Below are 22,097 nucleotides of genomic sequence, written 5' to 3' on the forward strand. Positions count from 1 at the left end.
AATCAACCTGAACGTAATAATTTACCAGGGGGCAGGAGGGAGCTACTTGTTTAAAAATCCACATTCTTGGACCAGTCCTTAGGTGCATTGATTCAGTGCCCAGGGAAAACTGATTTAAGAGGGTTGTTGTAACAGAAAGTAATCAGAAGATTTTGATAGGTTGATCTTGTGAGAAGGGACTGAACCTGCCATCTGCATCACGTGCTGTGTGCTTAGTTACTCAGTCGTGTCTGACTCTTGCAACCCCATAGACTATAGCCTGCCAGGTTCCTCCGTCCATGGCATTTCCCAAGCAAGAATGCTGGAGTAGGTTGCCATTTCCTTCTCCATACAGAGTAGCTAATTGGAAGTTAGCTTTCGTAGGTCTATTTTTAAATTTAATTCTATTTTGATAAAACTAAGACTGAAAAAAATCACTTGCAAAAATTCCTCTTACAATTGTTACTAACAATTTATTTTCATGTTTAAACTCTTTGTGGATATTTTCAGATTCATTTACAACTACTGTATTGTATGTCCAATGTTCAGAAATAATACATTAAAAGACTTTTCACTTTAAACTAATAAGTAATGTTGACCACCTACCCTGTGCCTCACCTGTATTAGCATCATATCATTTCAGTCTTTTTTATAAGAGCATTCTATATTACATAACCTCTCATTAAAATCAAAATGATTTTATAAGATGCAAATAAAAATCAGTGATGGATTTAATATAATTTTGATCATAATTTACAAATTAGCTTTGCCAAATAGTGGTCAGAGGGCATTAATTTTTCTCATAGGTAAGCTAAATTAAGCATATTCTTTCTGATCATAATTATATTATTAAATCTCATTATTCACAGTTTTAAAAATCATAATACTTTTTGTCTTCCAAAAATATAGTACAATGTTATGCAATGCTGTAGACTGAGTTCTTTATCTATGGTATTTTAGCAAAAACTCAGGAATATTACATATAAGGCAGATGTTAATTTAAAAATTTCCACTAAATTTAGTGTCTATTAACCAAAGCCTAAAATTTTATACTCTTCAGTTAGGTAAGAGCTTTTACCCAGATTTAACTTGTCTTTTAGGACAGTTCTTGTTTCTGAATGTTTGAAAAGATTTTAAAAAATAAGTAGTACTATGGTTGTTGTTTCTATCACCTTAAACCTTGATTATAATTAGTATTATACATTTTACTTCTGAATAGCTTTTGAATTCATGCAAATGTATTAGCAATGAAAACTTAGTAATTTTATTAAGTTATAGATGTTTGACATTATATTAGTTTATTTCTCTTGTGTCAATAGTACTGCTTTTTACTTCTATATATTTGTGTCTAGCTTTTGTATGTAATTTATCTAGTGTTTATAAAATGTGATTTGTAATAAATATTGTCAAAATGAAAATAATTTAACACCAATTTTTGAAGAGCACTTCTATAGTATAAATTTATTCATATGTGTACCAAAATTTGATCATGACACAACTTTTTTAATGATAAAAGTAAAATACAGTGGTCTAATCTGTCTTATATTAGTGAGAAATGAACTGTATGCCATGTTGTGTGTACAAAGCTCTCTGGAGAAATGCAGAGGAAGTAGAAAACTTATTTTAATCTGAGGAATTTCCAGTATCATGTTCCCTTTGTTAAAAGATACATTTTGTTATGATTGAATACTTACTAAGATTAGGCATGTTTTTCTTCCATACTTGAGAAAATAGCAAATTGTGACATACTTTCAGATTTATTCAAGTAGACCTTATTTTTAAATTACTACCAAATTTACCAGCCTTTCTATCTAGCTTCTCCCTCTCCCAGCCCATAAATCAGATAAACTTCAGATTGGTGAGTTTTTTAAATAACATTTATTATTATTATTTCTATGTATAAAGCTTCTACATGTACATTTAGAGCATTTGGGGGAAAAAAACAGAACTGTACAAGACAGCAGCAAAAATTACTTCCTGCTTATTGGATAATTCTTGCTGTGCTGAGTTAAAATTTTTTTTCTCATTTTTAACTCTATTTTCCATAGGAAGAGAAGATATTGTAATTAGGGTATGATTCTCCTTCAAAATCCATTCTAGAAAATATTTCATCCTTTAAAAGTATAATCTTAAAAAGTCAAATTTCATTTTAATTTTAGTAATGAAAACTTTTTTGTGAAAATCGTTTTGGGTTTCTTTTTTGGTAGAGTGTTTGAGGAGGGGAGATGACCCCCCTGGTGAAGGGAATGGCTACCCACCTTAGTATTCTTGCCTGCAGAATTCCATGGACAGAGGAGCCTGGTGGGATACAATCCAGGGAGTCACAAATAGTCGAACACAACTAAATGACTAACATACTTCATCCACACCTTAAAGTTGGAGAAGCTTTGTCCTAGACTATTGGCTCCTCAAGCGCTAAAATCAAGGCTTAGAAACCTTTGTATTCATAGAGAGTAGCTTAGGGTCCAGTGAAAGTTGCTCAATTGTGTCCTACTCTTTGTGACCCCATGGATTTACAGTCCATGGAATTCTCCAGGCCAGAATACTGGAGTGGGTAGCCTTTCCCTTCTCCAGGGGATCTTCCCAACCCAGGTATCAAACCCAGGTCTCCCACATTGCAGGCAGATTCTTTACCAGCTGAGCCCCAAGAGAAGCGCTTAGGGTCCAGTAATGTGATCATTATTACATTTAATAAATGTTTCTGATTGAATGAAATAATCCAGTGCTTCATTCTATTAATTCTTTATCAGATCTTAGTCTTTCCTGTAATTCCTCTCTTCACATACTCTCCTTGATTGGCTTTGGAATAAAAACATTATACAGTGTTTACTCCCTGCTCCCTGCCCCCGTGTTTTGTGTTGAAATAGTAACCAGGGTCTCTGCCCACTGAGGCTCCTAGGGAGCTTTAAGAACATCAGTGGTATGCATTGTAAACAGATAAGAGCACAGCAGTTTCTGACTTAACTTTTCATCTGATGTTCATATTCAGGTTTTATTTAATGAGCAAAGTCAAGTCAAAGTCATTCAGTCCTGTCTGACTCTGTGCAGCCCCATGGACTATACAGTCCATGGAATTCTCCAGACCAGAATACTGGAGTGGGTAGCCTTTGCCTTTTCCTTCTCCAGGGGATCTTCCCAACCCAGGGATTGAACCCAGGTCTCCTGCCTTGCAGGCGGATTCTTTACCAGCTGAGCCACAGGGAAGCCCAAGAATACTGGATTGGGTAGCCTATCTCTTCTCCAGCAGATCTTCCCAATGCAAGGATCAAACCCAGGTCTCCCTCATTGCAGGCGGATTATTTACCAGCTGAGTGTGATAATTTATTGCAGAAGCAGTTGGAAACTAATAAAGCCAGATTTCTGAGAACATCCAGGCCATATCCCAGTAACAATAAGAAAAGCTTCATGGTATTTCTGTTATTCAGAAATGTAATATATCTATCACTGAACCAATGTATTCAATCATTATCTGGTAATTATTTGCCCATCCAGTTATATATCCATTTCTCCAGTGCTTTTTATGGACCTCCATTTGGTTATCTAGCCTCTGGTCAATAATATAAGGAGGGGGCTATACACAATAAATACAATCAATGCACACAAATACATAACAAGTACACTGTAGGCTCACAAGTGGGCACAGAGTAGGTACTCAAATGGTTGGCACTGGTAGGCAATACATATGCTGTTGTTAGCTTATTTTGTAGGGGTACATGCCACAAATGAAAGTGAAAGTCACTCAGTCGTGTCCGACTCTTTGCCACCCCATGGACTATACAGTCCATGGAATTCTCCAGACCAAAATACCGGAGTGGATAGCCTTTTCCTTCTCCAGGGGATCTTCCCAACCCAGGGATCGAACCCAGGTCTCCTGCATTGCAGGCAGATTCTTTACCAGCTGAGCCACCAGGAAAGCCCACTTAATGAGGAAACGTGTTGCATAAACCTGAGTGGTGCACTGTTGATGCTGGGGCTGAGTTAAACAGCAGTCAGCTAGTTGCTTTGGGCTTGTGGGGAAAGTCACTTAGTCCCTCTCAGATGTTATCCTCCCTCTTTATCTCTTGACATCTTCCCACCTCAAGAGTGCTTAGGGATGAGAGTGGCATCATCATCAACAGAACACGTGCAGGATTATCCAGGGAAGTAGGGGAGGAGAAGAGTAACTCTGAGCTTCCTTTCCCTGAAGACCAGCATTATCATAGCAAGTAAGTGGTAGAGCTGGGGTTTAAATGGCTGTGTCTTAACCATTATTACAAAGAGAGGGGCCTATCAAAATTACTTGTGGGTATTTTTCAAAATATATATGGCCCTTCAGGCAGTTAGAAAATCTAAACAAGGTGATTGTGTAAAGCATTAAAGGTGGGGGAAGAAGATCAAAGATGGGCAGAGAAACAACATTCACATAGCAAAAACCAAAGATCCATCTTGACGTACTGTGGACAAAAAATGTGGATTGCCATCTCAGTAAACAACAATGTTGCCCACCATTAAGCCGTCAGGCACTGCAGCCCCCAACCCCCACCCCAAGGTGACCCTCAGAGAAATTCAGATGGAGAAAAACAGGATAATGGTTCTAGATAGTTAAGATGCCTATCAAAGGAACAATTTCAATGACCAGTTCATCTTCCCGTACACAGAAAAGCACTAAAATCAGTAACTGGAGATAACTGGATTTTTTGTGATTAGCAGTAATCTTTCGATGTTCAACTACTTTTTTGGCAAAAGCTCCTATATATCCTGGCCCCTCCCTCACCTCTTCAGAACAGTTCCTTAGAGCTATCTGAGTGGCTGGCTCCTCGGCTATAGTCCTCTCTCAGTAAGGTTCTCAAATAAAACATAACTCACAACTTTTATGTTGTGTGCTTTTCTTCAGTGGGCAGTACTGATAAGGAGTAATGTTACTTGTAGGTTACAAAACTAAGGTCTACAACAGTGTAACCACTATGCTACGTTATGTATAAGAACAGGGGAGATAATAAGTACACACACACACACATATATTCTTAATTTTGCAAAAAGGACTACTGAAAGGGCAAATCAAAAATTGCCCACAGGAGGCAAGAGGAACCAAGGGGGATGAGGTTAGAAGTGGGAATGAGACTCCTTACAGCTTTGACTTTTGAACTTTGTAAATATATTACCTGTTTTTAGATTTGAGTTGGGGGTAAAAAGCAGAAAGAAGGTGGTTAGAGAGTAAAAGAGGAAAAGAATAAAAACAGATAGAAAAATTCACGAGAATACTTTTGCCAAAGACTATTTTTTTAACTTGGGAGGGAATTCAGTCGCTCAGTCGTGTCCCCATGGACTTTGGGACCCCATGGACTGCAGCACGCCACGCTTCCCTGTCCATCACCAACTCCCGGAGCCTACTCAAACTCATGTCCATCATGTCAGTGATGCCATCCAACCATCTCATCCTCTGTCATCCCCTTCTCCCGCCTTCAATCTTTCCCAGCATGAGGGTCTTTTTCAATGAGTCGGTTCTTCGCATCAAGTGGCCAAAGTATTGGATTTTCAGCTTCAGCATCAGTCCTTCCAATGACTATCCAGGACTGATTTCCTTTAGGATTTACTGGTTGGATCTCCTTGCAGTCCAAGGGACTCTCAAGAGTCTTCTCCAACACCACAGTTCAAAAGCATCGATTCTTCAGTGCTCAGCTTTCTTCACAGTCCAACTCTCAAATCCATACATGACCACTGGAAAAAACCATAGCTTTGACTAGATGGACCTTTGTTGGTAAAGTAATTGGAGGGAATTTAGGGAAAGTAAAAAGTTAGTACACAGAGATGGCTGGTAAGAGATGACCTTTGGCTTGATACCTTAGACTGAATCTGAGGTCCAGATAGAAAAGGTGTTTCCTGAGTGACTGAGAGAGTTGAGGAAGAATCCAACTTGATGAAGGAATAGGAACCAAATAACTATCACGTCAGTGGCACATCTTCTGTTGCTATTCCTGTGCATTACTCTGCCCTCCTTGGCATGTGTTCTCCCTGCAGTGGAAGCATGGAGTCTTAACCATTGGACCACCAGGGGAGCCCCTCCCACTTTTTGCTGTGAGTGTCAATGCCACTTATATTTCAGAAGAGTGCCTCTAAATCTTCTCATGAAGATCCATAGATAGTTGTTGTCTTTTATTTTTTAAGATCACACTTTGTTCCCTGTAGCATTTTTCTCTGATAATCATTGCCTTGTTCTTTAAACTTTCTCCCACCTTGGTTCCTGTGATAATGATGCAGTTATCCACCATCAATGAATTCACTGAACGCTGCTTCTTGGGCCAGGCACTGTGCTAGATTCAATTTTTCCTACTTCTTTGAGACTTAGTTTCTTTGGATAGCTCATTTTTTTATTCTCTTACCTTCATTTTCCCTCTTCCATCTCAGCTGTCATCACAGTACAAGGGTCAGTTGTGAATCCTCTGCTTTGATCACCATGTCCTCTCCTTTGGCTCCATGAACCTTTCTCACAGCTTCAACCAGAACCACTGAGGACAGCTGTTTATCTGACTGCTATTGCTCAATCTTCAACTCTACCAAATATGTCCACTCCAGTAGTTAAATTTTAATTGTTCTCCTGGTCTCACCACATACTACACTGAACTCATCACATTTCTCCTTCCTAGATGGTCTCCCTGTCCTGGCATCTTTGTTTTCATTGATGACACAGAATTATCTCAGTTATACCATTGCCATTTTGGAGTCATAGTGGAATGTTCTTCCCCACCCAACCCACCCCTTGCTAGACATTTTTTTGTTTTGTTTTTGTTTTGCTAGGTAGCTCTTAACTAGCTCTGATGTTGAAATGTTTCCATTCTCCATCCTCCCCTTTTCATGCCCATACTCATCAACTTAATGTAGCTGCATGGTTTTTATATGAGTCTTCTCACTAGAAACCCTACTTAAGATCTTTGCTTGCTTCCTCCAATGCATTCCATACACTGCAGGGCTTTGCCCTACATAGTAAAGAGCATAGCCTTTGGGGGTAGTTTTCTAAATTAATTTTTATTGGAGTATTGTTGCTCTACAATAGTTTTTGCTATGCAGCAAAGTGAATCAACCATACATATACATATACCCACTCTTTTTAGATTTCCTTCCCATTTTCGCCACCATAGAGCAATGAGTAGAGTTTCCTGTGCTATACAGTAGTTTCTCATTAGTATGTATATATCAACCTCAGTCTCCCTTTGGGGGTGGTTTTGTTACCATTAACCTCACAGCATCTTGTGACACTTCCTATTGTGGAACTCTTAAATTTCTCTCCCAAGCCAGATCGTCAACTTTTGGAGTAATCCAAATGATGAACACTTTCATTTTCAAGTCTAGGACCACTTTCTTAAAGAACAAAAATAACATAAAAAACCAAGTGGAGGGGAGTAGTGGAGGGATGAATTGGGAGTCTGGGATTAGCAGATGCAAACTATTATATGTAGAATAGATAAACAACTACTATGGATAAAGGTCCTACTGTATAGCACAGGGAACTATGTTCAATAACCTGTAATAAATCATAATGGAAAAGAATATGAAAAAGAATATATACATGTGTGTATAACTGAATCACTTTGCTATACAAGAGAAATTAACATTATAAATCAACTATAATTCAATAAAATACATTTTTTAAAAACTGAGCAACAACTACATGCCAGGTACTTCCACAAAATTAACTTTGGTATAGCCCACAGCAGCTATCACAGGATGCTGACAAAAGTCAACAGTTACTTGTCTAAAGAGCTCAGTCCTCCACTTTAGCCGTTTGATCTCCTGACTGTAGAATAGTCATGATCAATGAAAACTGATCTTTGCTTATGTTCCTCTCCATGCCTGGAAACTTTGATCATTCTTACTGCCCACCCCCTTACCCCAAAGCTTCAAATTCTGCCCTTCTTTCAGGACCGGCCTGATTTCTATCTCCTCCAGTAAGCCACTGGCCTCTGATCATTTGAACAAGTCAGATCAGAGTTGCAAAGAACAATTATGGATTTGAGAACCATCAGATCTGGATTTGACTTAAATTCTGCTATGTATACTACCTTTGTAGATCTCCAAAAGCCATATATGTCTATAGTTTTATCCTCTGTAAAATGAAAATAATGCCTGTTTTTCAGTTATTTTGAGTACTCAGTGAAATAAAGTAAAATTTCTAGACTAGTGTTAACTCTTCTTAATCATGCAGAACTCTGAAGTGTTACTTTTCTTGTGTCTTATTTTTCTAAAATGGCACAAAATTCACTGCGGACAGACACCAAGACTTCTGTACCTGCCATCTGTTAGCCTCAGGCAGCCAAATACTGCCTGATTGTAGATTTGAATACCAATGATTGTAGACTTGAACCATATCTACAAAACACCTTCACATCTCCATCTAGATTAGTGTTTGAATGAATAGCTGGGACCTATAACCTAGCCCTGTAACACTAATGGTGTTGGTTGGTGTTTCATTTTGTTTTTAAATTCCATCAGAACACTTTGATCTTTGTGAAAATAAATCACAAGCCTGAACAAGCTTCCAAGAAGAGAGAATACTGGTTGGATGAATACAAATATAAACACGTATAGGGGGCTCTAGTACTCTAGTTAGTGTTAGTCACTCAGTCGTGCCAGACTCTTTGCAACCCCATGGACTGCAGTCCACCAGGCTCCTCTGTCCATGAGATTTTCCAGGCAAGGATACTGGAGTGGCTTGCCATTTCCTTCTCCAGGGGATCTTCCCAACCCAGGGATCAAACGCGGGTCTCCTGCACTACAGGCAGATCCTTTACCGACTGAGTTACAAGGGAAGCCCTCTAGTACTCTAATGCAAATACCTAAGAACATTGAACTTTTATGAGCTGAGATGATGAGTCATATGTAACAAAGTCTTAAGCTAGGCAGCTAGGCAGCCCAACAACTCCAAAATGTGTTTAAGATCCTAGGTTGTATCCTCCTGCTCTGCCATCATGTTAACTTTTTTGTTATGCCAGTAACATGTCTTTCATACCTCTAAGTATGTGACTGCTTTCTAGGTAGAAATAACACAGAAGGGGAATGCCAAAAGGCCAGCTAAGTCTGTACTCTTCCATTGGGAAAATACTAACTTTCCCAGAAGTCTCACTCAGTGGACTTCTACTTATATCTCATTTGCCAGAGCTCAATCAAATGGCCATCCTACCTTCTAGAAAGTATTCCCTATTCTTACTGCGCATATTGTCTCCCTGGAAAATTGAGGTTCTGACAGTAAGATCAAAAGATCAAAATGACTATTTGGTAAGCAACTATCAGTATTTGCAACATGAAACTTACAATCTGTATAGTTTAGAATATACCATAAACAAATGGGAGGGGGAAAGTTTAAGAACATTTCCCCAAATAGCCCAAAAGTTTTTTCAGAGGAATAAAGAATGGAATGAGATCATTTGGGTAAAATATCTCAGAGGAGTAAAAAAATTCCCAAGAAATTTCTGAAGAACTTCAGGAACCAAATTATTGCTGTTGTGATTCAAAGAAACAAAACAACAACAAAAAAAAACATGTATACCATTCAGTTCAGTTCAGTTCAGTCGCTCAGTCGTGTCTGACTCTTTGTGACCCCATGAATGGCAGCATGCCAAGCCTCCCTGTCCATCTCAGGGAGTTCACTCAAACTCACGTCCATCGAGTTGGTGATGCCATCCAGCCATCTCATCCTCTGTCGTCCCCTTCTCCTCCTGCCCCCAATCCCTCCCAGCATCAGAGTCTTTTCCAATGAGGCAACTCTTCGCATCAGGTAGCCAAAGTACTGGAGTTTCAGCTTTAGCATCATTCCTTCCAAAGAACACCCAGGACTGATCTCCTTCAGAATGGACTGATTGGATCTCCTTGCAGTCCATGGGACTCTCAAGAGTCTTCTCCAACACCACAGTTCAGAAGCATCAATTCTTCAGTGCTCAGCTTTCTTCACAGTCCAACTCTCACATCCATACATGACTACTGGAAAAACCATAGCCTTGACTAGACAGACCTTTGTTGGCAAAGTAATGTCTCTGCTTTTTAATATGCTATCTAGGTTGGTCATAATTTTCTTTCCAAGGAGTAAGCATCTTTTAATTTCATGGCTGCAGTCACCATCTGCAGTGATTTTGGAGCCCAAAAAAATAAAGTCTGACACTATTTCCACTGTTTCCCCATCTATTTCCCATCGAGTGATGGGACCACATGCCATGATCTTCGTTTTCTGAATGTCGAGCTTTAAGCCAACTTTTTCACTCTCATCTTTCACTTTCATCAAGAGGCTTTTTAGTTCCTCTTCATTTTCTGCCATAAGGGTGGTGTCATCTGCATATCTGAGGTTATTGATATTTCTCCTGGCAATCTTGATTCCAGCTTGTCCTTCTTCCAGCCCAGTGTTTCTCATGATGTACTCTGCATAGAAGTTCAATAAGCAGGGTGACAATATACAGCCTTGACATACTCCTTTTCCTATTTGGAACCAGTCTGTTGTTCCATGTCCAGTTCTAACTTTTGCTTCCTGACCTGCATATAGGTTTCTCAAGAGGCAGGTCAGGTGGTCTGGTATTCCCATCTCTTTCAGAATTTTCCACAGTTTATTGTGATCCACACAGTCAAATGCTTTGGCATAGTCAATAAAGCAGAAATAGATGTTTTTCTGGAACTCTCTGGCTTTTTCCATGATCCAGCAGATGTTGGCAATTTGATCTCTGGTTCCTCTGCCTTTTCTAAAACCAGCTTGAACATCTGGAAGTTCATGGTTCATGTATTGCTGAAGCCTGGCTTGGAGAATTTTGAGCATTACTTTACTAGCATGTGAGATGAGTGCAATTCTGCGGTAGGTTGAGCATTCTTTCGCATTGCCTTTCTTTGGGATTGGAATGAAAACTGGTCATTAGAGATGCATAATTTATGGATGGCTTTGACTAGAGTAGAGAAGGCCTGGAACAGTTTTCATGGCCTTCTGTCTATGCCATAAGATCCTGGTGCTTATATCTTCAGAAAGTCAGATACAGAGACTTCTGAGAAGTCACTTAGATGATGGTTTCCAAAAGGATCCACTCTCTCCTAAGCCACACATGGTGCAGTTTACTTCTAATATGGAAAATGATGGTTAGTCTCTAAAGTTGAGCATCCTCTGGAATCAGTTCATCCCTTTTGAAATTTCCAATCTAGAAAAATCCTATCTAAGGAGAGAAGACAAAGTTCTAGATTCTGGATTTATACATAAAAGTAAAGACAGTGGTTGTATCATTCAGGATTCCACCAGAGAAACAGAATCAAGGAATTGGCTTAGGTGATTGGGGGCTGGCTAGGTAAGTCCAAAATCTGAAGCCTGTAGATGGGGGTATCAGGATGGGCAGGCTGAAGCTCTGAGGCACAAGCTGATGCTGCTGTTTATGGGTAGGATTTCTTCTTCAGGGAAGCCCTAGCTCCTAAGGCCTTAAACTGATTGAATTAGGTCCACCCAGATTATCTAGGATAATCTTCCTCACTTTAAGTCAACTGTTTATAGACTTGAATCATATCTACAAATTGCCTTCACACCCCTATCTTGATTACTGTTAAATGAATAGTTAGGAACTATAGCCTAGCCCTGTAACACTAATGGTGTTGCTTGGTATTTATTTTGTGTTCAAATTCCATCAGAACACTTTGTTCTTTGTAATAATAAATCACAAACCTGGATGAGCTTCCAAGAAGAGAGAGAGCCAATATTATCAGTCTGTCGCATCAGCATTAATACATATTTGGTCTATAAAGGTCATTAGCCAGCTGGTAACAGGAAACTTCATTGATTATAACTCACCCATTGGGTGTATGCTATTGCTTGATTCCACTAAATTGTTTTCAGCTTATTGGGCTTCCCTGATAGCGTAGTTGATAAAGAATCTGCCTGCAATGCAGAAGACCTGGGTTTGATCCCTGGGTTAGGAAGATCCCCCGGAGAAGGGAAGGCTACCCACTCCACTATTCTGGCCTGGAGAATTCCATGGACTATCCATGGAGTCTCAAAGAGTCGGACACAACTGAGGGACTTTCACTTTCTATTGGTAAGAAAACTAGTTCTCCAACTAAGTTGCAGTTTCTTCCTAAAAAGGAACAAAGTATTTCAAGGAATAGGTGTGTATTTCTTCATCTGTAAATCATGTATTATCTATTTATTTGGCTGTGTTGCACAGCTTTTAGGATCTTAGTTTCCTGATCAGGGATTGAACCCAGGTCCCAGCAGTGAAAGTGCTGAGTCATAACCACTGCACCGCCAGGGAATTCCCATCATGCAACAAATGTTTAATGAATATTGGGCTAGATTAATTGACAATTTTTACCTTCACTTGATATAAAAATGGTGGATGTTTTAAATAATGAAACCTACACAAGAGTAAAAAGCATTTTGTTTGAAGCATATTTACTCTCTGTTAATGGTGTGGGGAAAGTTATTTTCTCTCTCAATCTCAGTCTGTGTACCTGTGAAGTGGGAATAATGATTACTATCTGGAGGGTTTGGGGAAGGATTAGATGACAAAATGTAAGTTGAAACACTTGAAACACACTAGATTCTCCGTACATTGATTTTCTGTCTCCTTCCATGGTAGCCTTCACAAGTGAAATCCTGTGAATTAAAAGTTCTCTCCAATGTTCTTTGCAGATTGTTTCTATTTGATAGAATTATTTTGGATATCAATATATAGCAAAGAATCAACCGAGGTTACCAGTGCTTGTGAATTTATCACACTGGCTATACTCTTTCACTGTAGTTTCTTTTGTATTCACTTACGTGCATGTTTACATGTTATCGTTTCAACCACGAGTGCAGATAAAATTCTCCATGTGTTTACAATTGCTTTTTTGTTTGAAAAATCAACACTTTTTCAAATTTTATCTGAAAATGTTCCTGAGTCATAGACGCAAAGTTCTGAACAAAAGTTAGGTGTCATCAGATTTCACAAGTCTGAATTATTTGGCTGAGGAATATTTGGCTGAGGAAAAGGGAGCATATCTTAAATTCTTTTCCTTATCAGTCTTTCTCATGTGGCCTGGCAGATGCACGGGTTATTTTGTTTTATTATTAATTGTTAATTGTGGCTCAACTGGTAAAGAATCCACCTGCAATGCAGGAGACCTGGGTTCGACCCCTGGGTTGGGAAGATCCCCTGGAGAAGGGAAAGGCTACCCACTCTAGTATTCTGACTTGGAGAATGATGGCACCCCACTCCAGTACCCTTGCCTGGAAAATCCCATGGACGGAGGAGCCTGGTAGGCTGCAGTCCATGGGGTCGTGAAGAGTCGGACACGACTGAGCGACTTCCCTTTCACTTTTCACTTTCATGCATTGGAGAAGGAAATGGCAACCCACTCCAGTGTTCTTGCCTGGAGAATCCCAGGGACGGGGGCGCCTGGTGTGCTGCCGTCTATGGGGTCGCACAGAGTCAGACACGACTGAAGCGACTTAGCAGCAGCATATAGTCCATGGGGTTGCAAAGGGTCAGACATGACTGAGAAACTTTCACTGTCACACAAATAATACCATTTTATTTTCCCTGAGAAAAATGGAAATAAATCTAAAATCCTCTTTGATTCCTACTCCCCATTGATAACTACCATCATCAATTTGGTCTGTATTCTTCCAGACCATTTGTCTATGGATTTACACATATATTACAGTACACAGACAGATGAAATTAAATGGAAAGTAGCTCTTTTGCTTGTCTAAGGAAAATGGGGCCTATTATTGATTTTTATCATATAAAATTGGTGTGATGGGTAAGAGAGACTGGAAAGAAAAGAGAAGGATGGAAGGTCTTGCCAAGAGTGATAATTTAGTTCACTGTATTTCTTTGGCCTTTTCACTTTCAGTCCCCCTGAGCCCATTTCGGGCAAGCTACACATCATAATGTCTGCACGATAGCATAGGCAGTATAAAGATCTTGCATCCAGTTTCATCAAGGACTGGCTCAACAAAGACAGATACACAGTCCCCTAGGCCTTCTGAAAGTCTCTCTCCACTGAAGTCCAAGCATTAGTACTTCTAATTTACAAATTAAAAAAAAAAGAAAAATAGTTTTGGCTTTAAAGTGCAAGCTGAAGTCATCATGATGGCAAATTCTTTCTGTTTTCCAAGTGAAACAAAAATCTCTTTGTTAATCATTTCATTAATTTCTTTTAAATGATGAGGTAACTTCATGTTCCAGACAAGAAGAAAAGTCCATCATAAAGAGAATCTGGTGCTGGAAAGAGGAATGTGGGCTGGCCAGATACCACAGGACTTGAGGAAACATAGAGGTGAGGTCCCTGGTTTCTCAATATTCCAGATTGGGTGCTGGAGAAGCCTGAAACCTAGAATCTCCAATTATAGCAGACCGAAGCAAACAAAAACAAACAAAGTCAAAGAAAAACCTGTTCTTTCTGGCCAAAGTACCTGGAAAGGAGAGAAACCCAGTCCAGAGGAGAGAAACCTTTTTGACAGCAAGAGAGGACCGGCACTAGACTTTGGTCCTCCGTTCTGTAGCTGTAGTCAGCTAGGGAAAATGCTTTCCTATGCTTTCTTCTTCCTCAAAGAGCACAAACTGTGTGAGTGGGAGTGCCGTAGCACCAGACGGCCTGGGAAGCCCTCCCTACCCCCACTCCACCCCTCATGGAGAGCAAGCTGGAGCCACAGTGGCAGCCACACTGGCATGGGTGGGAGTAGGGGGGAGGGGAAGGTGGGGGTGGGGATGGTTCTGTGCTCTGCCGGCAAGAAATCCACACCACTGTGGCCCACCCGGCAACACCAGGTAGCCAGGGCTAGCACTTTCAGCCCCAGCAGGCCTGGCATCTCCCAACCCCCTCCCCTCAACCTGGTGACATGCCAAGACCAGGGAGGCACAGGATCTCCTGACCCCCATCAAGTGGCAGGTGGTGGGGAGTCACTTTCCTCTCCCACCACGGGTGTTGGCTGAGAGCACACGGGGGAGTTTGGATCTCTGTCACTCCTCTCCCACAAAGCACAAAGAGAGGATCCAGAGAGCCCCTCCCCCTGCCTGCTGTGTCAGTGGAGACCAAGTGAGAGGTCTAGACTTTTACCCTTGTCTGCCAGTGGCAACTATTGCCCTCATTCTCTCAATAAGAAAGTGAAGAGAGGATCTCAAAGAGGAGGGAGCTGGGGCGGGATTCTTTAAATCTGTATAGAAGTCCTGGAAAGATACCTGACTGACCACAAGGAAAAACCGACTAAATCAACATGTTTGAAGGTCTGAGAACTGAACTACAGTGTGGAATACCTCTTCACTTGTCAAGGTCGTTTCAAATAGTACACAAACAAAGCAGACAGGGATAGTACTGCAAAGGTTCTAAAAACAAAATTGTCATTGGAACCACAGCCCACAAAAGAAGGCTAGCACCTGTACACTAAACCTCAATAGGATTACTGCCTGCTGAAATAGAAGATTTAAGTAGTATCCAGAGTCTCCTAATGTGCAAAATGTCCAAGAGACAATAGAAAAACACTCATCATACCAGGATCTAGTAAAATCACACCTTGACTGGGAAAAGAGAATTAACGGATATACCACTGAGATCAATCAGAGGTTATAGTTATCTTGAATGAACTTTAGCGTAGCTGTCATAAAAAATGTTTCAGTGAACAATTACAAATTCTCTTGAAACAAATGGAGAGAGAATTCCCTGGCAGTCCAGTGGTTAGTACTCCCTGCTCTCACTAGACTATGATTGAGGACAGAACAATAATATTTCTCCAATCTGAACAAAAGAGAGAAAAGAGGGGTAAAACTTCCCCTGTTGTTGGACAGTAACAAAAAAAGTGCTAATATTCATAAAATTGAAGTCACTGAAAGAGAAGTGAAAACGAATTCAAAGAAATAATGGCTGCAAATGTCCCAAATTTGGTGAAAGACATGAATTTACAAATTCAAGAAGCTCAGTGAAACCCAGATAGGAAAACTAAAAAATATCCACACTAAGACATATCATAAATAATTTCTGAAAACTAAAGATAAAGAAAACAAATCTTGAAAGAAGCTAGAGGGAAAAAAATGCATTATCTGCAGAATAACACTGATTTAGATGATGGTGAATTTCTCATCAAAAATTACAAAGGCTAGAAGGAAGTAACACATTTTTCAAATGATGGGAGAAAAGAATAGTCATATCTGGGAATTCACTGGTGGTCCAGTGGTTTAGACTCCATGCTTTAACTGTTGAGGGAATGGGTTCAATTCCTTGTTGGGGAATTAAGATCTGCAAGCCGTACAGTACAGCAAAAAAAAAAAAAAATCAAACCTGAATTCCATGATCAGCAAAATATCCTTCAGGAATAAAGGGGAAATAAAGACATTCCTGGATAAGAGAAAACTTATAACATTTTTTATTAACAGACTTACTATTAGTGAATGGTAAAGGGAAACTCTCCAAACACAATGGAAATGATAAGAGAAGGAAGCTCGGAACTTTAGAAAGAAAGGGAAACAAGAAACCATCACAATATTGTAAAGTAATTATCCTCCAATTAAAATAAATTAATTTTAAAAAATGAAGGGAAACAAATGTGTCAAAATAAGGATAAATATAGTAGATTATCCTTCTCATGAATTTTTTCAATCATGATGGATTGTTGAAACAAAATTATAACACCATCTGATGTTGGGTTTCATGTATACAGAGAAATAGATAAGAAAACTATATTTTAAAAGTGGGAGGGTAAAGGGATATAAATGAAAATAAGATTTCTACACTTTACTAGAATTGGTAAAATTATGGCCATAGTACACTGTGATATTACATATGTGTATTTTAATACCTAGAGCAAACATTAAGAAAACTATACAAGGAATTCCCTAGTGGTCCAGTGGTTAGGCCTCTGTGCTTCCACAGCTGGGGGCCTGGGTTCAATTCCTAGTCCAGGAACTAAGATCCTTCATGCCATAAGGCAGGGCAAAAAAAAAACCAAAACTATATAAAAGGATATACTCAAAAAAACAATGCAAATCAAAATGGAATTCTAAAAAAATATTCAAGCAACCTACAATTAGGCAAGAAAAGGAAAACAGAGGAATGAGAAATTGAGGGGAAAACAAAAAGCAAATAAGAAAACATTAGACTTTAGCCCTAAGGTATCAATGACTATGCTAAAGGTAAATAGTATAAATACATGAGTTAAAAATAGCTCTGTATTTTAATGGCATTTAACAGAATGGCTTTTAAAAATACCCTACTATATGTTGTCTACAAGAAACTCACTTCATGTATAACATGGATAGGTAGAAAGTAAAATGATAGAAAAGGATATACTATTTAAACATTAATTTATAAAACTAGGAGTGGCTATATTAATATAAGATAAAGTAGACTTCGGAGCAAACAAAATTATAGGGATGAAGAGGAATATTACATAGTGATAAAAGAGTCAATTCACCAGGAAGACATAGCAATCCTAAATGTGTATGCACCAAACACAGGGCTTCAAAACACATGAAGTAAACTCTAATAGAACTGGAAGGAGAAACAGACATATCTATAACTATAGTTGGAAACTTCAATACTCATTCTCAGCAATAGAACTACTAAACATAAAATCAGCAAGATTATACAGCTCAACAACATCATAAAACAAGAGGACCTAATTTATAGGACACTCCACCCAAAAACATAATTCACATTCTTTTCAAATACCATTCACCAAGATAGCTCATATTCTGAGTCATAAAACAAACTTCAACAAAATGTCAAAGAACTGATATCATACAGAGTATGTTCTCAGACCATAATGGAATCAAATTAGAAATCAATAACAAAGTCAACAGGAAAATCCCCCAATACTAGGAAACTAAATAACACATTTTTCATTAATCCATAGGTCGAAAGGAAATCTCAAGGGAAATTTTAAAAAATATACTGAACTGAATAAAACTGAAAATACAACACATCAAAATTTGTGGAATGTAGCTAAAATAGTGATGGCATGGGAATTTAGAACTAAATGCTTACATTAGAAAAGAGGAAAGGTCTCAAATCAATCATATAAGCTCCCATTACAGGAGACTAGAAAAAGAAGGACAAAAGAAAATGAACCCAAAGTGAGCAAGCAGAAGGAAGGAAATAACAAAGATAAGAACAGAAATCAATGAAATTTAAAAACAGGAAAACAATAGAGAAAATCAATTAAACAAAAAGCTGTTTCTCTGAAAAGGTCAATAAAATTTATAAACCTATAGAACTAATTGACTAAGATTAAAGAGAAGACATAAATCACTAATATCACAAATGAGCCAGAGAAATCTTTTCACAGATCCTGCAGCCAATTGAAAGGGAAATAAAGTTCTCAACCCAGTACCCAAAGTCTTTGGAAGAAAGATGCTATGGAAATGTTTGCCTATAGCAAACATATAGTCAATCCGTGACCAAAATATTCATTTAAAAATGTCACTATTTGCTTTTCTCTCCCCCTCTCTTTTTTTTTTTTTTTTTGGCCACATTGTGTGGTTTGTGAGATCTCAGTTCCCTAACCAGGGATTGAACCCAGGCCACAGCAATGAAAGCCCAGAATCCTAACCACTAAGCCACCAGAGAACACCCCCAAAATGTCACTATTTGGAAAAGAAACTTGCAAATTATTGTATTTCTTTGACATTAGGAACACCCCCCCCCCAAAAAAAAGCTACCATATGATCCAGGAATTCCACTTCTGGGAATATATCCAAAGGAATGGAAATCAGGATCTCATGAAATATCTGCACTCCTATGTTCAAGGTAGCAATATTCACAAGAGCCAAGGTATGGAGGCAACCTAAGTGTGTCAACAGATCAAGTAATGGATCAAGTAAATATGATATATGTGTATATATATATTTATTTATATACCATATATTCAAGAATATCACTCAGCCTTAAAAAAAGAGAAGGAAATCCTATTATTTGTGACAACATTGATGAATCTGGAGGGCATTATGTTACGTGAAATAAGTCAGAGAAAGACAAATACTGCATGGTATCACTTACATGTGAAATTTTTAAGTTAAACTGATAGAAACAGAGAATAGAATAGTGGTTGCCAGGGACTGATGGAGTAGGGAGAACTGAGAGATGTTGGTTTAATGGTACAAACTTCCAGGGGATTCCCGGGTGGTTCAGTGGTTAGGACTCCATGCCTCCACAACAGGGGACACAGGTTTGGTCCTTGGTCTGGGAACTAAGATCCCACATGCCACGTGGGCAAAAAAAAAAACAAACAAACTTTCAGCTATAAAATGAAGAAGGTCTGAGACTCTAATGTATAACATTGTGAGTATAGTTGATAATACTATATTGTATAATTGAAATTGCTAAGAAAGTAGAACTTAAATGTTCTCACGAAAGAAAAAGAGAGTAAATATGTGAGATGATGGATGTGTTTTTTTTTGTTTTTTTTTTTTTGTTTTTTTTTAAGGAATACTATGGGGAATTCCCTGGTAGTCCAGTAACTAGGACTCTGAACTTCGACTGCAGGGGACATAGGTTCAATCCCTGGTCAGGAAACCAAGATCCTGAATGCCATGTGGTGTAAAAATAAATAAATATATTTTTCTAAAAAAGGAATACTATGAAAAACCCTATGTGTATAAATTCGACAACTTAGATAAAATGGACTGATTCCTTGAAAAACACAAATTATCACAACTCAGAAAATATGAAATTTATAATCTGAATGGTCCAATAACTATTAAAGAAATTAGATTTGTAATTTAAAAGGTCTTGGGAAGAAAAGTTCCAGGTCCACATAGTTTCACTGGAAAATTCTACCAAACATTTAAAGAATTAACACCAATTTTCCACAGTCTTTTCCAGAATATCAAAGAGAAGGGAGCATTTCTGTGTAAGGGGTTTCCAAGACCATCCCTGTGCTCATGCACAATGATTCACTGGGACCTCAGCATACAATCAGACTCAAGGCTATTATTTATTACAGTGAAAGAGAACGGAGCAAAACCTTCAAAGGAAAAAGGCACATGGGCAAAATCCAGAGAAAACCAGGTACAAGGTTCTAAGAGTCCTCTCCCAGTGGAGTCACACAGGATATACTTATGTCCTCCAGCAGAGTTGTGACAACACATGTGAAATGCTGTCTATCAGGGAAGCTCATTAGAAACTTAGTTCCTAGGGCATTTATTGAGAGTTGATCATATAGGCACTCACTGCTTAGCACTTACCAAAATTCCAGACTCCCAGAAGGAAAGCAGATGATCAACATAAACCATACTGTTTGTACAGTTTAGGCAGAGTGGGCTATTCTTATCAGTCCTTGGAATGGGAGGAACTCACCCCAAATCCAAGTTTCCAGATGCCATCAAAGAACCAACTTTGCAAACAGGCCTTTCAAAGGATAACAGTCAGCCTGCTATGTTAACTCTTCCGCACAGCTTGGAAATCAGGAGACTTGAATTTTAGTCCCAGCATAAATCACATTTGTACAAACAGTTTAGGCATAGTGAGTCACTCTTATCAGTTCTGGGGATGGTGGAAATCCTCCTGAAATCCCAGTTCCCAGAGGCCCACCAAGGGCCTGCTATGTTAACTCTTTTCTGTACAACTTCTCTACTCATATTATGAGGCCAGTATTCACCTAATACAAAAACCAGACAAACACACTATGAAAAAACTCTCCAAACTTCTTTTAGGGACTTTGACACAGAAATCTGCAACAAATTATTAGTGATATAGAATCCAGAAAGGTATAAAAACAATTATACCATCACCAAGTAGGGTTTATTCCAGTTATGCAAGATTAGTTAAAAAATCAATATTCAATCAATGTAAACTAAACTATGATATCCACAGGCTATAGAAGAAAAATCATATGTTCATATCAAGTAATGTAGAAAAAGCACCTGACAAAATTCACCATTCATTCATGATAAAAACTCTCAGAAAATTAGGAATAGAAGGGTATCTGCTCAACTTGACAAAAAAAGCATCTACAAAAACAAATACACAGCAACTAACAGTTTTCTTAATGGTGAAAGATGGAATGTTTCCCCCTAATATAGGGAACACGGGAAGGATGTCTGCTCAGGCCACTCTGAAAGTTCTCATCTGCACAATAAGGCAAGAAAAGGAAATAAAAGGCATACTGATTGGAAAGGAAGAAATAAAACTGTCCATATTCATGGACAACATGATTGTCTGTGGAGAAAATCCCAAAGAATCTACCCAAAAAACTGCTAAGACTAAATAATAAGTGGATTCAACAAAGTCAAAGGCTTTCCTCAGCTGCCGCTAAGGTACACGGTCCTTCCAAGGAAGCTAAGGCCCCGCTAGGGTGAGACCCTCACTTCATCTGGGCGACTAGCAGGGTTCCTGGCAGCCCCCACCAGGCACTTGCCTGCACCATACTCGCATGCACCATAGCCTCCTTGGAGCTCGCCTGCATCTACTCGGCCCTCATCCTGCAGGACACAGAGTGTAAGATCAATGCCCTCATTAAAGCAGCCGGTGTAAATGTTGAACCTTTCTGACCAGGCTTGTTTGGAAAGGCTTTGGCCAATGTCAACATCGGGAGCCTCATCTGCAACGTGGGAGCTGGAGGACTTGCCCCAGCAGCTGGTGCTGATCCCGCAGGAGGTCCTGTCCCCTCCACCATTGCTGCCTCAGCTAAGAAGAAAGTAAAAGCAAGGAAAGAAGAATCTGAAGAGTCTAATGATGACATGGGCTTTTGTCTTTTTGACTAAACCTTTTTAGTAACACATTCAATAAAAAGCTGAGCTCTTTGCTGAAAAAAAAAAAAAGTCAAAGAATACAAGATCAACACCCAAATTAACTGCATTTCTATATATTAATAAGGAATAAAGAAGGTGAAATTCTAAACACAATATTATTTACAGTCACTCCAAAGAAAATGAAATATGGTATACACTTAACAAAACATGTACACGATCTGCATGCTGAAAATTCCGAAATGCAATGAAAGAAATCAAAGAATATCTAAATAAATGGAGAGATATATATTGTGTTTATGGGTTAGAAGACTCAGTATAGTATAGATTTCAATTTGCCCCAAATTGATCTATAGTTTCAACACAATTCCTATCAAAATCCCAGCAAGGTTCTTGTAGATAGAGACAGGCTTATTCCAAAATTTATATAGAAAGGCAAAAACCTTGAATGGTTAAAACAGTTTT

General features: G+C 38.8%; 1 protein-coding gene across 1 annotated transcript; it reads left to right on the forward strand.

Annotated features, from left to right (window-relative positions):
• The first annotated feature begins 19,928 nt into the window (after positions 1 to 19,928).
• On the forward strand, positions 19,929 to 21,647 carry LOC102277123 (large ribosomal subunit protein P1). Its single transcript, XM_005898186.2, has 3 exons — positions 19,929 to 19,953; positions 21,328 to 21,392; positions 21,453 to 21,647. Exons 1-3 carry the CDS (start codon positions 19,929 to 19,931, stop codon positions 21,645 to 21,647), a joined length of 285 nt encoding a protein of 94 aa, XP_005898248.2.
• Positions 21,648 to 22,097: the final 450 nt, after the last annotated feature.

Source organism: Bos mutus, chromosome X, assembly GCF_027580195.1.
Source record: "Bos mutus isolate GX-2022 chromosome X, NWIPB_WYAK_1.1, whole genome shotgun sequence".
NCBI lineage: Eukaryota > Metazoa > Chordata > Mammalia > Artiodactyla > Bovidae > Bos > Bos mutus.

Bases quoted from the DNA above. Each gene is read 5' to 3' on its own strand.
- LOC102277123 (XM_005898186.2), top strand. From the start codon at position 19,929: ATGGGCAAAATCCAGAGAAAACCAG. The intron at 19,954-21,327 runs GTACAAGGTTCT...CATGCACCATAG, and splicing joins CAAAATCCAGAGAAAACCAG to CCTCCTTGGAGCTCGCCTGC. The intron at 21,393-21,452 runs GCCCTCATTAAA...TTGTTTGGAAAG, and splicing joins ACACAGAGTGTAAGATCAAT to GCTTTGGCCAATGTCAACAT.